Source organism: Syngnathus floridae, chromosome 3 (genome assembly GCF_059516105.1).
Source record: "Syngnathus floridae isolate MCC-2025c chromosome 3, RoL_Sflo_1.0, whole genome shotgun sequence".
Classification (NCBI taxonomy): Eukaryota; Metazoa; Chordata; class Actinopteri; order Syngnathiformes; family Syngnathidae; genus Syngnathus; species Syngnathus floridae.
In genome coordinates this window covers 16,274,429-16,289,681 of record NC_142415.1, presented here as the reverse complement: position 1 = coordinate 16,289,681, position 15,253 = coordinate 16,274,429, and the positions used below count along the sequence as shown (strand labels likewise).

At 40.3% G+C, this 15,253-nt stretch overlaps 2 protein-coding genes and 1 long non-coding RNA gene across 6 annotated transcripts in view; 2 read left to right on the top strand and 1 right to left on the bottom strand.

The window, feature by feature from the left end:
• Nucleotides 1-422: 422 nt before the first annotated feature.
• Nucleotides 423-3,712, top strand: LOC148400824 (tetraspanin-3). The gene is made up of 7 exons (XM_088371379.1): nt 423-616; nt 1,352-1,543; nt 1,622-1,696; nt 1,812-1,913; nt 2,113-2,265; nt 2,353-2,436; nt 2,527-3,712. The coding sequence occupies exons 1-7, from the start codon at nt 554-556 to the stop codon at nt 2,617-2,619; spliced, it is 762 nt and encodes a 253-aa protein (XP_088227505.1). The 5' UTR covers nt 423-553; the 3' UTR covers nt 2,620-3,712.
• A 47-nt stretch (nt 3,713-3,759) lies between these two features.
• Nucleotides 3,760-8,492, bottom strand: LOC148400823 (proline-serine-threonine phosphatase-interacting protein 1-like). Its single transcript, XM_088371376.1, has 14 exons — nt 8,342-8,492; nt 7,439-7,539; nt 7,171-7,245; nt 7,051-7,085; nt 6,872-6,978; nt 6,746-6,808; nt 6,572-6,664; nt 6,227-6,272; nt 6,076-6,155; nt 5,814-5,912; nt 5,613-5,709; nt 5,336-5,515; nt 5,163-5,248; nt 3,760-4,133 (listed from the first exon to the last, which is right to left on the bottom strand). The coding sequence occupies exons 1-14, from the start codon at nt 8,372-8,374 to the stop codon at nt 4,002-4,004; spliced, it is 1,227 nt and encodes a 408-aa protein (XP_088227502.1). The 5' UTR covers nt 8,375-8,492; the 3' UTR covers nt 3,760-4,001.
• Nucleotides 4,433-15,253, top strand: part of LOC148400822 (uncharacterized) — a 73,593-nt gene continuing 62,772 nt past the window's right edge. For 2 of the 4 annotated variants that reach the window (XR_015857567.1, XR_015857568.1), the window contains exon 1: nt 4,433-4,681. This is a non-coding gene — a long non-coding RNA (uncharacterized LOC148400822). The remainder of the gene's footprint in view (nt 4,682-15,253) is intronic. The other 2 variants (XR_015857565.1, XR_015857566.1) reach the window with 1 other exon arrangement.

Sequence of the window (15,253 nt, the reverse complement as noted above, 5' to 3'; positions counted from 1 at the left end):
CACTTTCAATTTGAATTCTGTTTATTCAAGGATCTGTAGGTAGTGAGGTAATTTTATACCACCAGCAGTCTTTTTTAATAAGTCGATTTTTAACAAAGAATTGACATATGTTAAAGAATAATTTAGTATATTTCTTGACACTGAAAAAAAAGGGAAAGAAAATGCATTGAGAAAAAACCATTCATATCTTATAAAAATCTATTCAATAGCTTACTACAATTATAAATAAATAAATAAATAAATAAATAAATAAATAAATAAATAAATACATAAATATTGGTGACATCATCAACCACCTTAATATTAAAATTATAGCACGTCTCGCCCTATTTGGTGTGACGTCAAGCATCACGTGACTTGTGTCTCCCTCTGCCTTGTTTTCATTGGTCAAAACCTTGAGACTCCACACAGTGGGGCGGGCCCGCCGAAGCCATTTTATTATCAAAACAGTAAAATAAAGTGCAGCAGGTGCATCGCTTTCTCTCCATCGCATAGAGACAAGAGTGATTTATTGTATTCATTCCTTTGAATTTACATTCCTATCGAGCAAAGAATGGGGCAGTGCGGGATTACGTCATCGAAAACCGTCCTGGTTTTCCTCAATCTCATATTTTGGGTAAGCAAATTCGAGCACATTTGAGCGATGTGCGGCATCCTTGAGGACGGAGCGATGGTATTAGCAAGCTAGCGCACTGCGACAGAGGAGCGCCTTTTCACTTTAGCTTTGGTAGAGAAGCTGAATTTGAGGTTATCATTCATATTTTTATAGTATATGAATGATATGACGTGAGGTAATAAACTGCGTTGGAATCTGCCGTGACGTAACGTGACAGCTGTTGACCTGCTGTGCTGCTTAAGCTAGGATGACGCTAGCAGCTCAGCATCCCATAATATAAACACACACTGGCTACCTGCACCACACAGTCTACCTTTGCGGTGTTAATAATGTTTAATTTAAAGATCTCGGTAGAAATAATTCAACATTATGACGTTATTAAGGATGCAGCAGTGCACTGCGTTTTTGCGTAAATCGCTACGCGATTTAATGAAGTCACAATTACTGTATGTAAAATCGTTTCTAAAACGTCAAATTGTTTTATTGTATATAATCCCTAATGTAATGATTTTATCTTGTCAAACTGCTTGTTTGTTTTTCCACAAAAAAATGATTTATTGAAATCATCAATTCATTTCTCGATTGACATTGCAGAAACGAAACAAATAATACAGTACAAGGTTTGAAATAACTATTTTTTTTGCAAAGCAGTTTTGTTAATCATTGATCTCATCTGAGTGAGTGTATGAATTGGTAACGAGAATATGAGAGTTAAACGTCTGTATTTTTATGTAGGCGGCGGCAGGCATTTTATGCTACATCGGCGCCTACGTGTTCATCACCTACGACGACTATGACCACTTCTTTGAAGATGTGTACACTCTGATCCCGGCAATCGTCATCATCGCCGTGGGCACTCTCCTCTTTGTCATCGGTCTGATCGGCTGCTGTGCCACCATACGCGAGAGCTCCTGCGGCCTGGCCACCGTGAGTGCACGCCTGCTGGTCATGTTAGGACAAATGCCATGATCAATAATGAATTTTTTTTTTTTTTGCTCTACTCAGTTTGCTGCCATCTTGCTGCTGGTGTTTGTTACAGAGTGTGTGGTGGTGGTGCTCGGCTACATCTACAGAGCAAAAGTAAGCTTCTATATAGTTGATGAAAATATTCCAAAACTGCTGCCAAAAGTGAATATCCAGAAATATTCAAAAATACTTGAATTTTTTTTTTTAAATGGGCTGATGTGCATTCCAGGTGGAAGACGAGGTGAACCATTCCATCCAGAAGGTATACAACGAGTATAACGGCACCAACACGGACGCTCCTAGTCGTGCCATCGACTATGTGCAGAGACAGGTGAGGGGTGGAAAAAAAAGATACAAAGTACTTTTGTCATTGTCAATTCTAAGCTCTGACCTAGTATGGAGTATGATGGTTCTGGAGGGGCGGAGCCTATTAGGAGGGAGGCAAATGGTTACAGTTATACGCTGGCTTTTTTAAGCACGTCAATGTCTTAGAGTTGGGCTGTGAAAACATTTCCTACGTGTTGTTTTAGCTTCACTGCTGCGGTATCCACAACTACTCGGACTGGAGGAACACTCGCTGGTTCAAAGAGTCGAAAAACAACAGCGTCCCTGTAAGCTGCTGCCAACCCAACATCAGCAACTGCACCGGCACTCTCACCCGGCCGGCGGACCTCTACCAAGAGGTGCACAACAGCGCCAATCATCTTTTTTTTTTTTTTTTTAAATAACAGTCCTTTTCAAGTTGTTTACACGTTTGTGTTTTCTTTCAGGGTTGTGAAGCTCTGGTTGTGAAGAAGTTAAAGGAGATCATGATGTACGTCATTTGGGCTGCGCTAACCTTTGCATCTATACAGGTGAGGAGGAAGTCAGGAATCTGAAGTATTAGTGCGAAGGATAAAAGCTAAAGAACAAAGTTGCCCTACTCTTTCTGTGTTTGCCTCCAGATGCTGGGCATGCTGTGCGCTTGCGTGGTGCTCTGCAGGCGTAGTCACGACCCGGCGTACGAGCTGCTGGTCACCACTAACAGCTACGCTTGAGGGCCTCGCCTCTCAAGACAAGCGTCACCACGTCCTGGTAGATTTCAAACTGTAGTTCTGTATTTAAGCTGAGATATATAAGCTCAAGCACATTGCACAATCCAATAAAGTAGCAGACACTGGCGACGTGGTCCCCGGGGAACACGAGGAACCACCTATTTATTCTTATTATTGACATGCTTTGTAAGCTCTTATGTTATTTTCTTGACAGTGACAAGCTATAAATAGCCAGCGTATATTTAGCTATCGGCATTTGTTTTTTCAGAATAAAAATGAGCTCATTCAGTCAGAATGACTTTTAAAAAAAAAAAACTGAGGAAAAAGCACCCGCTTGTATGTTAAGTCATGGTTGAATATTTGTGGGGCAAATGTGCACTTTTGCAAATGATGAAATGCATTTTTTTTTTCTTTTTAACCCCCTGAATTTCAACCTTAATTTAGCGCTTTTACTGTTTTCTGCCAATGATAATGAATTCAATGCAGGATGAAAATTGCCCATTCTCCCAACCACTACATGTTAATTTTGTACAAAACACTCCTAAATTGTGTGAGAAGTGGCAGTGTATACTATGTTTTTTGTGTTTTTTTTAATCCCATCCTAGTCATCTAAATCTAGCAAATGTTGTGTTCTTGTCAGGGTTTATTGAAGGTCCAAACGTTCGCCAAATATTCTCCAGACATTCAGCGATACAAAAAAAAAACATGGCAGGACCATTTTGTTTTTCCTGAAAAAGTTTGATTTAGCAGTGAAGCAGATACTTTATATTTCCTGTTTAGTTCTCATGCTGTGTATATTTAGTTCTGAATCCGCTTCACTGTTGAAGCACTGTGAATATATAAAGTGTGAGCCAGTTTGATTGACAGTGTTGTGAGTGTAGACTCAGTATTAAGCGTTCCCTTGTTTCATCTTTTTTTCATTTGTTAGTAGGAATGACTTCTTTTCGATATAGTTATTTTCCTGTGACATTTTGCGATGTTTTCATTGACTTGGAGCTGGTATGTGAAACCCAAAATATTTTGCTGGAGTTGTAAAAAAAGGGTAACAAATTGTGAGGAGCTTTGAAGAGGAAACAAATAAAGTCATACATTTCAATTTGACTTTTCTTTTTCATTTGTGAGGTGAGGCACTGAAAAAATAAATTAAAATAATAATTTCTAGGTCTAATATTAGACAATAACTTTTTTAAAAGTAGGGAATACTAGGTCACCATGGCAACTGCTGACAATGTTTCCTTTTATATATAACTTTATTAACAATTTTATTCTGTAACAGATAAGATTTGCCTGAAATTGAAACAAAATGTACATTTACAGTGTCTGTTGACTTTCCCCCCTTTCCCCCTAAATATTTTCATTTCATCTGCCCCTTTCTGCAAGCCTTTTCAGAGTTTGCCCAAATAGTTCCCAGGCACGATTCCCACCTGGCCGTTTCTCTCCACGGTCCACCAGCCGTCCTCACCGCGCTCCAAGACCTGAACCACATCACCTCTTTGAACTGTCAGATCATCTTCCGCCTGAAGAGATCATACAACAAGCATCAACACAACTAGTTTTAATGCTGTAGTGGTGCCTTGAGATACGCGTGACCTGGCTTGTGCAGATCCGAGCTGTTTGCTTTGATTTGCGAGCACAGACTCGAGATACAAATACTGTATGGTGGCAGTGAGCATTAGTTTAGCAAATAGTGAAGAATTATTTAAAAAAAAACAGGTGCCAATCGGTTTAATGCACTTCCTGTGGAAGTTTTCTGTCAAATAAAATAAACAGAATTTCATGGGACCAAATAAGATATTTAATTTGACGTTTTTTTTTTTTTGTCGTAAGAGGCGGAGTAAACTATTGGCGTGGGTGTGAGATGGACCCGGAAAAGAGAAAACTAGCGGGAGGCGCGCTCAAACGTGCAAGTGCAGAAGAAAGCTGCTGCTGAAATGCGATGGAAGCAATTCATCATCCTGTTCATTCGCCTGCGTTTCACCGGAGGTTGAACAAGCCAAATGCAACTCCAGCCAGCTCGCCCCAAAATACGGTTCGGATCTAAGCCCAGTGACGACACAAGCAAAAGGTAACACTGTGCAAAGCTTGCATGTGCATAAAACACAACAAAAGCTGTTTAAGGAGAGAGTTCATCTCCAATTATTGTTAGACCCGTGAACACAGGATGGACAAAAAAACAATGTTGCGGAAGAAATAATTATGAAGTGAATTAAAGTGGTTAAAGTTGTTTTTTTTACATAAGAGCTATGACTTAGAAATGCCACATTCTAAAACTTCCACTATTATGTCGCTGTTGCTATTTTTCCCAACCTACACTAATTTAAATTAGGGAATGATTTATTGAATTACATGACAAAGATGTATTTTCTCCAGGTGCAAGTCAAATATAGCAAAAATATCAATATTGCATTATGCAACAACCATATCGCGTATTGCATGTTTTCCAATTTCAGTGTGCTGAATTATGTTTACTAGTGAGGACATAAAAACTAGTTCATAAAACTTTAAATGAAATATCAAGGATATGGAATACATGTTTTGCATAGCACCTGTGCATTGTAGCTGTAAAGCGCAATGTAGGAATCTTCGTCCACTATTGGCTGCTGGAGACCCAGCAGGGATGCATACGACCCATCTGAAGACGTAGCAGAGAAAAAGGCAGCAAAGATAGTAAAAAATTGTCCTTTGAATACGCCATTGCTGGAAACATCATCAGACTGACCGTCTCCACTAGAGGGCACTGTTGAATGGCGACTGACAACATTGCTCTTCACTGAAGCTTCCAGGAGAGGATCCGAGGTCCTCCTCATGTGATCTTCTCTGCCCCCCGAGAAGTGTCCTAGGCCGTTCCCATCCCCAGACATGGTCCCCTTCTGATAATAGCTTTCAAACACAATGGGATCTGTAACAAGAAAAGTTTGCTTCAGTGCAGATTGGGATTAAGGTGTATGCACGACTGGATGATACAGAGTAAGGGATGGAAAAGTGTGAGGAATTACCTGGAGGACGCCAACCCGTCCTTTTCATCTCAATGAAGCAGTTGATGTCGGTGGTGATGTCACAGTGTTCCAGGTGCTTCCTTACCTCCTCACAGAACTGACGAGATGATCATGATGGAGTTAAATAGTTGAAGGATTTTGTTTTCTGTTGAAGCTTCTCGCTAGCACACAAAAGCTACCACAAATGGAATTTGTGCTTGCCTCGTCATCTTTGACACATTGCATGGAGATGTGATTGCAGTGGTCCCACAGGGTGCACCTGAGCAAGTGGATGCGATCAGCCTCCATTTGCTGGAACACCTACAAGACCACGTCCATGTTTTTGCCATCAAGATTTATTCCGCTTTTAGCTGATTCACTGCACATGACTCGCATTTTCCCCCGTGAGGCGAAGTGGTGTCAAGAAAGAGGAAGTTGCTATGGACTTCCTGTTTGTGACCATGTGTAAAACTTGTCCAGTTACCTCGCACGTGCTTCTGTGTGTTTCCTCCCAGTCCCGGCGAACATTTTCCAGTTGGTCGATGTTGGTCAAGTATAAGGTCTCTGCCAAAATAGTGGACGATGCAGTTTGTACAAAACAACAACACAGGAAAAAAGATGACTCAGTATTGTACCTGCTTCACTCACTGCCTGTCTGCATTGCTTGGCCCTGTGGCGTGCCTATTAGACATATATAAAAAAAAAAGAGCAAAACTTTTATTGTGCAAATTAAAATGTCATAGAAAAGTTTATCAAAATTAAATTAAAAAAAAATGAAATTTGTCTAAAAAATTCCTTTAATACACAGCAAATGATTTCAGAAAGCCAATCCCTACCTAATTTCTATATTTAATACATTTCTATTATTTCCAATGAAATTAGTTCTGTTGCTTTTAGCTATCAGTTTTGCATGAAGTCAATTTTTCAATTAGGCTGCTAAAATTCAAATGCTAATTCTGATGAACACACATGCAAATGACCTTGTCGCCATTTTTGGCTGCATGGGCAGTCTTCTCTGACGTCTGTTCTGCCTCGTCCGCTTCTTTGCATCTTGCCTCGTAGTTTTTCTTCGACTGTGAATTGTAGAGACAAAAAGATGTTTTAGGCAATTTTGGTTTCTGGTTGAAAAATTCTTGTCGCCATCTTTTCCTTACCTCCATGGTTTTCCTAAACAAGGACACTTTCTTCTTCTGCACTTTCTCCATGATGCTTTCAAACTATCAGGGAAAACACTGCGATGAGAACCTGCGACCTTCTTCATTCCCTCAAAGCAAACGTACTTTTTTTTTCTGCTCTTTCTGCCGCTCTCGGAAGGCCTCCACCTTTTTCACCTCCTCTTTCATTGCTTCCGACAGTTGGATGTGAAAGTTTCCCACGTTCTCCATTTCTGCAACCAAGGCTATCTGTTTCCTCAACTGCAGAGTTTCAAGCCTTTATCTCCCACTTGGGATGGACTTACGTGATTTTAGTTGCTCGAAGGAATCTTTTAGAGTGCTGTATGGAAATATTATACGATGAGATTATTAAGTACTATATTGTGGCTTAGTTTTTTTTTTAATTGAGTAAACAAGATGTGTACCTGATCTCTGCGTGTCCTCCAGCTTTGCGGGCTATGCTCACCAATTCCCGCCCGTATTTTTCTTCTGCTGACGCCCTGTGCACAAAACAAAAGTAAAAACTTGTGGCACTTTATCACATCAATCTTTTTTTTCTTTTTGGACAGACAGTCACAACTTGATATCTAAAACAAGAGCCAAATATATTGCCCGATTTACATATTGACTTCTGTGACTAAACTTTTGAATTGATTGTGAACAGCATTGCAATGTTGCAGATGTTGAATGCACCTCATCCTTAAGAGCTCTTCCACATCTTTGCACATTTGTCTTCCATCTCGCAGGCGTTGCATCAAAGCTTCGTAGCCAGCGTGGCAGGTAAAATCGGAGCCCTGCAAAGAGCAGAGATCGGGTGCGGTTGACGATGCAATGATAAGTATTGCTCAGCAGCTATTGCAACATGTCCTTAAGCGAATTCGACACCCGCCATTGGATAAAAAAGCAGAACTTGTCTTTTGGAGTAACCGCGAAAGTGTCATCTGTAGCGGTTCTTGTAATTGTGTTTAAGTGCTTGACAAGAAAGGTTATTTCAATCCAGGGATGGTCAAAAAAATGGCCCGCGTTCTACAAAAGCCAAAAGTGTTCACATTAGGCATTAGCAGCTGTTTTGGAATCTAAGAACAACTTTTGGGATATTACTTCTGAAATTGGCCAACATTTTTGTCCATTTTCTGACATATTTTAGACCTGACTTAAATGATGCAATGTCAGTTTGGAACAATGTTTTGTTTTTGATATATTGATAGCACTGATATTAATAACTTAGTTTTATTCTTTAAAAAAATGATTAATTGATTAATGAATAAAATAATTAATAGATTATTCAGTTATTATAATAACAATTAGTTGCAGCCTTATTGTTAATAATGAATGATATTCATGTACAAAGATGCGATCATGCAAATTTATCATCATTATCAACGAGGATTTAACAATAAATATCCATATGCAACAGTTACTGACTTTCTTAAATCTCTACAAGTGCTTACATTTTCAAATCATCACTTTTAAAACATTCTGTGGAAATTGCAATGTCCAATCACCCATGAGCTATTTTTAGCACATGTTGTGTGTGTCTTTTCTTTAATTTTAGTTTTAAAAATCATGAATTAAAATACACCACAAGTGACTTACCCAAAAAGCATCTCTAAACATTAAACGTGTCATCTTGTAGTTCCTTAAGATTTCCCTTGAAGCTTCTCTCAAACAATGAAAATATTGTGCAGCCACGAGTTTGATGATTTAAGGTCACTGGGCTTTTGGTCAATACAACTCCCCGACTAGCAGCACTTAGTCATTTTGAATGAGGAAGCGCTTCTATCCCATGATGTCACTGATCACGTGTTAGCCATGTTTGGCCTCTTTCAATACCCACTGTTTGCATTTTGTGCAAATATTAACGTTTGTTAAGCAGATAATGTTGACACTGAAAGTGGTTTGCTGACCCGTGTTAATCACAATAAGAGTCAGTGTGATAAAAGCAATTTGCAGCAGTTCTAGATTGGGAAAAAAAAGTACACTTTTTATAGTACACTTATAATGAGAAGTTTTTTTGTTGCTGCTTTTTGACTGCATATTGACAGTTTGGCTTAGCTTTGCTTTGGTGTGGTATGTTTTCCATTGCTGTGGAAAAGGCAAATATCTCGTGGCATTGAGCCACCCATCACTGTGTCCTGGTTCATTGACCTTCTCTTCACTCACAAAGACAAATCCCCTGGTCCATGATTATCGAAACACCACCTTTTTTTCCACGCGCTGCTAGTTTTTGTGATGGCCGCAAGAGGGAGACACAGACCTGAGTATGAACTTTCCCCATCAGTGGTTAAGTTTGAAGTTGACAGTGTGGGAGGTTTGGAAGCAAAATCCCAAATCAGTGCATCCAGTTTGGATGAGCAGCACCTTGTGCCTGGGGCACCTCTGTGGGGGGCCACATGTTGATACGTCACAGAGAACACTGAAGGCTTCCATTGATTTTCAAATGGAAGAAAGCAGAGTGCCTCAGCAGATGCTTGATGGCTCAGAGTGAAATTCTGAAGGATGCACAAGACATGTTAAATAAAAAGCAAAAGTAGAAGTACGAATTTCTCTTTTTCGGTCGTCAGCCAATCACAAGGTGGCATAGTGAGTAGACAAATCACCAAGTTTCATCCTGAAACTTCTGTCTGATTTTGGCCGTTTCACTCTATTGTTGAACCAACACTGTGTTTAAAGCACATGTCCACCATTTTAGGCTAAGCTTGTCCACACAGGCCCGACGAGTCATCTTGTCAGTTTTCCGTGTGGAAAGTTGTGACTTGTTGCCCGTTGCCGTGACCCCGTTTGAGGCCTCTAATGGAAGGGACAAGCTTTGGGAATCAGCTGTGCACCCAAGCAGGGCCTTAGTGCGCAAACACACACACAAACGCACACACTTTACAGTTGTATCCCCCCTCACACTCCCTGGAGTGGCAGTTATTGAACTGTGACAAACGAGCCGTGTCAGAGCAGCCCCCCCACCTGGAGAATTGGATAGATGACCTTTCCATTACCCAACCACTGCTGTATAGAAGACCCCCTCAAACCCTCCCCAGATAAAGTAACACGCACACACATGCACGCACAATCATACAGCCCATTTACCTCAACCAGAGTGGCAATTCTGCCGCAACTGACGTATTTGAGTTTACATATTAGCCTCCACAGCAGGACTGTCTTATCGTAATATTGACTCTGCGTATGTGCGATTGTGCGTGTGGGCTTTTAATGTGTTTTTGCAAATGTGCAAATGAATTTGTGTGTGTGTGGAGTTAAATGCATATCCACTATCTACTATGTACAAACACCAATTGCGATGAATTTGGGACATAAAAGACATAAAAACAGAATGCAATGACTTGCAAATCCTTTTCAACCTATAAAGTATTCCTATAAAGTATAGTGTGCTCAGTTAACAAATGTTTATTACCGTATTTTCCGCACTATAAGGCGCACTGGATTATAAGGCGCACCTTCAATGAATGGCCCATTTTAAAACTTTGTCCATATATAAGATATATACGTTTGTCCCGCGGGCCAGACTTTGGACACACCTGCTGTAGTGGCTCAATATTGGTCCATGTATAAGGCGCACCTGATTATAAGCCGCACTGTCGGCTTTTGAGAAAATTGGAGGTTTTTAGGTGCGCCTTATGGTGCGGAAAATACGATACATGTTGGTGAAAAGAAAGCTGATGGAACACAGTGGTAAACAACTCTTTTGGGACCTGGGGCAGGCATCAAATTAAAAACTAATGAAATTGGCGGAAAAAAAATGTACACAAGCAGAAATGTTTGGATTAGAAAGTTACATTTGAACAGAATAGCCTTATCGCAACCTTGGCCGTATGAGTGAGAACCTGCTAAAAAGTTGAAAGATGGTCTAATGATGTGCTACTTGCTGCTGAGACCATCTGTACTCATTGTCAGAATACAGCTGAAGGCAACAGCTGAAGGAGGAGGAGGAAGGGGAGAGCAAGCCCGAGGGCCTTTCTCACCTTTGATCCGAGCTCGGCCTCAAATGAAACATTTATTAGCCTTAATCCTCAGTATTAGTGCTGAGAGGAGCAGCATTAATCACTTTCATTCCCATGGTTTTGCTTTTGCCGCACGAAAACCGACACGGAAATACCTTTTTTTTTGTCTGATAGCACTAAATGTCGACAACAGACTCTGTTTTGTGAACTGACATGGCATTGATAAAGCAGAAGTCAAGCTAAAAAAGTTCTTTACAATAATATGTTGTAAGTGTCCCGGTTTGTGTAAGTTAGGCAACAAAATGCAACCGTTTTTATCCATCTCAGAAGGCGGCCATTTTGCCATTTGCTGTCGCCTAAAAATGACATCACAATTGCCACAACCAATCACGGCCCAGCTTCATAAAACTGATGAGCCGTGAAGTGGCAAAATCCTAAGATAAATAAAAACAGGTGGATTTTGCCTATTTAATTCATATTCCACAAACAAAACATTAATCAGAACACTGTGTTTCGACTCGGGATGAACAGAAAATATTATTACAAAGAAAATATTTGGGTTGACTTGCTGCCGTACAAATAGTTAATATATAGGACTTGTTGGTTGTATAAATTTTTGCTGTTGATGGGCTACTACTATGGTACCTCATAGTGATGCATTCAAGGTCCATGAAAAAGCACTTACCTTACCACATGCCAGTGTATGTTCTTTGCCTGGTAGGCGATACTGTTTTTCTATGCTCTCCTGGGCATCTTTTCCCCTCTACTGGTTGCTCTCCAGCATCTTCATGTTTGCGCATGTGAAAAGTCTCAGGTGACCAGGCCTTTCCCACCTCATGCAGCTCGCTGGTGTGCCTATATGCACAATTTGTGTGTGTGTGTGTCTGTGAGTGTGTTGTAAAGGCAGTATGGTAAGCTTTGCTAATTTTCTAAATGGAGTCATCCATCTGACAGAGGACAAAATTTCTGCTTGGCTTCACTTCTGTGATCCGGGTGATCCATGAGGGGGGTTTGAGTGGGCCCTGTTGAGGGTCACACCACACGTGGCCGTGAGGTGTGGCTCTCCTCCACACACACAGACACACACACTTTGCTTTGTTGTTTCTCTTCAATGAGTAATAATTGATTTCTTTTGGATGTGCTTTGTGTGTGAAAGTGAAATGTGGCCTGTGATTTCCCATTCACAAAACCTTTTGATTAACTTCAAAGTATCCAATTTATGCATTTTATAAATTGTTTAGAGCTTACATTTAAACTATGTATTTTTTTTTGCCCTTGCAGTAGTATTAATTGAGATTTTTCCAAAAGTGACATGCATTTTTGTATTCCTAAAATGTAATAGCTTAACCTTACACAATACAACCATTGTCAGATCATATTCATGTTACAAAATATATTTGAAAAATCGTCAGTTTAGAAGGGTTAAAACGGTTAGTTCTTATGAAGTGACTGAATTTTGATTTAATTTTAATAAATAATTACTTTAAATTTAATTTTAATTTTGCCACCTGCAACATCATTTATCTATTCAAAAGCAGTACTGTACTTGAACCGCAGGTGGTGGTGTTGAGTTTTGGTAATTCTCCAGCAGTTTCATCCTCCTGCTGTTCACTTTTTACTCTCAGTGCGCATTCCTGTTGTTTTCTGCTCAGTCTCACTCCAACTTGATGAGGCCTTCTGACAGAATTATCACCAAGCTGCATGTCCATCTCACACACACCACCTCTCGGCCAAAGTCAGCCGCGATAGTCTCCAGCTCACTCTTACTGCTTTAGAAAATGGATGTCCATGTTTGTGATTTACTCACATTCCTTATCTCTAAACTCAAAGTAAACATCGTAACGTGCAGGTACATATGTTTTCTCTCACACAATAAAGGCCTTTTTATCAATGTTTTTTGCACCAAAGACTTCAACTGCACTGAACCTGTGGTGCAAGCAGCATTTAAAATATACTTCATAAAAATGTAGCACGATATAACTAGTAGGGCCTGACACAAGTTAGATTAGGCTGATGCAAATTTTTGACAGAAGAAAATTGATTGATTAATTGACTGATTGATAAAAAAAAAACTCGAACGGATAAAATAACATTTTTAAAGCATTTCAATAGATTTTTGGTATTGATGGTCCCTATACTCACTGTGAATAGCGTTCAACTGTAAATAAATGGTTCAACCTTCCTTTCCCATTTATAGAATGCATTGTGTGGTACAATGCAATAATGATGTAAGGATATTAATCCTTACCAACAGTAGTTAAATTTGTCATATTTAACACATTTTGCATTATCAACAAATTGCAGCAGGTGATTAATAATGATTTGTTCATAACATCAACAGAAAAGTTGGTAGGATGTACACGAAGCAGAATATTTTGTCTTCTTCATGCAGGCTGAATCTTGACAGTGTCATGTCAGGTCATGTCATTGTCAGGAAAAGCTTATTGCTTGGATGATAATGTCAACCGCTGTTTTTCCAAGCGTCCTTTTTCTCTGTTATCTCTAAAACACGCCAATCCAGGCAAGCGAATCACTTGAACCTTGCAATCGGAAGGAAGCAAATACTCTGAATCTCCGTCTAATCTCTATTTCCCGACGATTAATTACTGTAAGCGTGCGTGTGGCTCCAGGCAGGCGTGTTTGTTTATGCAGGCGCTGCCGGCCCCCAGGTATCGGCGTTACACTGGTGTTGGGCTGCGTGGCGGCGTGCATGATTATCGACCGGCGTGTCATGCAGGATAAGGCCCAGTGTGCCTCTGTTGACTGCTTTGCGGTCAGCACTGGAGGGAGGCAGGATTGTGGTTAGACTGCACACAGCCCAGGATGTGGAAAAAGGGCAGCTGTGAGTGTGCAAATGTGTGTGTGTGTCTGTGTGTATACTGTCTGCCTGCACATTGTCTCTATATGGAAGGCGGCTCTTGATCAATTACAGTAGAACTTTAAAAGGTGAACACAATCCTTTCCAGGATGATTTTCAATTTGTTTGAAATAAAAAATGAAGTCTAATGGGAAAAAAGCAAGTGGGATTGGGTTGATGGGCTAATAATAGCAGCGGCATCTAAGTGTTAGTCATTTCATGAATGGATATTTGAACACAAATGGTGGAGCAACACATGTAGACAGATTGTAACAATAGGAATATTATCACAATTTATCCACGATTGTGGCTTACTGAGGAGATCAATTCTAATTGTGATTACTCTGCTTTTATAAAGCACAATATTAATATTGCTTTGGTGCCCTCTGGTGGCATCTTGGTGCTGAGGTGAGTTGAGCTACATTTAGACAAAAGTAGTCATCATCTTGCGGGATTTGTAGGCAATTACAGTTGACAAGCATGAAGAGAACATGAAAACTCCCCACAGGAACATCTCAGACAAGATTTCAAACCAAATCGACTGTGAAGCAGACGTGCTAACCACTATACCACAATGTGACCCGTTTTGAATTGCATCATGTTCTTTCATAAATAATCCTTTGAGGACTAAAAACTGAAATGAGCCTTGCTATGAAGAACATCCTAACCCTGCAGTCCTAATATATGTATATTCTTTACCCATATATGCATTTAGATCCTTTTTTAAAATGTATTTATGAATTAACATTTAATCTTTATAACACCTTGGGCCTAGCATCAGTGCCTGCTTCGTGACAGACTAAATATACTGTACATGTATCTACAGTTCTATCTTTCCATGATTCCTCGGCCTTTCCCCCCATATTGTTTGATCGCCTTCCTACACGCATCCACCTGCATAGCGAGCACACGGAGGGAGTGTCTGGAGCTAATGGATGCCTCTTCATAAACACTTTTGAGATGCACTTTTGCCATGCTCTGATTCACCTCACTCACTCAGCCTCCCCTCGTCCGACGATAGAAGCCTTCCTGAGAGCCTTCATCAATTCTGCATGGACCCCAGCTACTAAACACAAACAATATCTGACGGAGGTTTTGCCTGAGGCGTGCCCCCAGCGCCCCCGAACCTCCTCCTGTCTCTGTCCTCTCCCGCTATGTTTGGCAAGCTCCACTGCCTTCCTATGGAACGGGGACATCGCATTGACATCAAGCGGAGTGTTTGATGCGATGTATTTAACCTCGGCTGCGCTTGACTCTTGTCAGGACAAGACGCTATTGATTCTTTTATTCTTTTATTGTTATGGAGCATGCGCGGATCGCTAAGCTTTGCTATTATGTGTTGTCGAGAGAAGATCAGCTGGTTTGAGACTTGGGATTGATTGTCGTCTGATTTGTTGTTAAAGTGCAGTTACATTTTTCAGACAACATAATTTTTTTTTATATTTAAATACATTTTAATATTGTTGAATTGAGTTTACTTCACTGCCACGATTTAATGTTGGTACCTCAAATCAGCCGGCATGAAAAATTTGTTTCTCGTTAATCCTCATCCATCAAGATCCAATGACCACTGTCACGAATCATAAATTATCATCACGCTTGATTTACTTACTGGTGCCAACCAATGGAACAGGAGTAACTTTACCTTCCAACCTGGCCTGTTTCTATATCGAGCGTAATCGCCGCCTTGATTGCGGG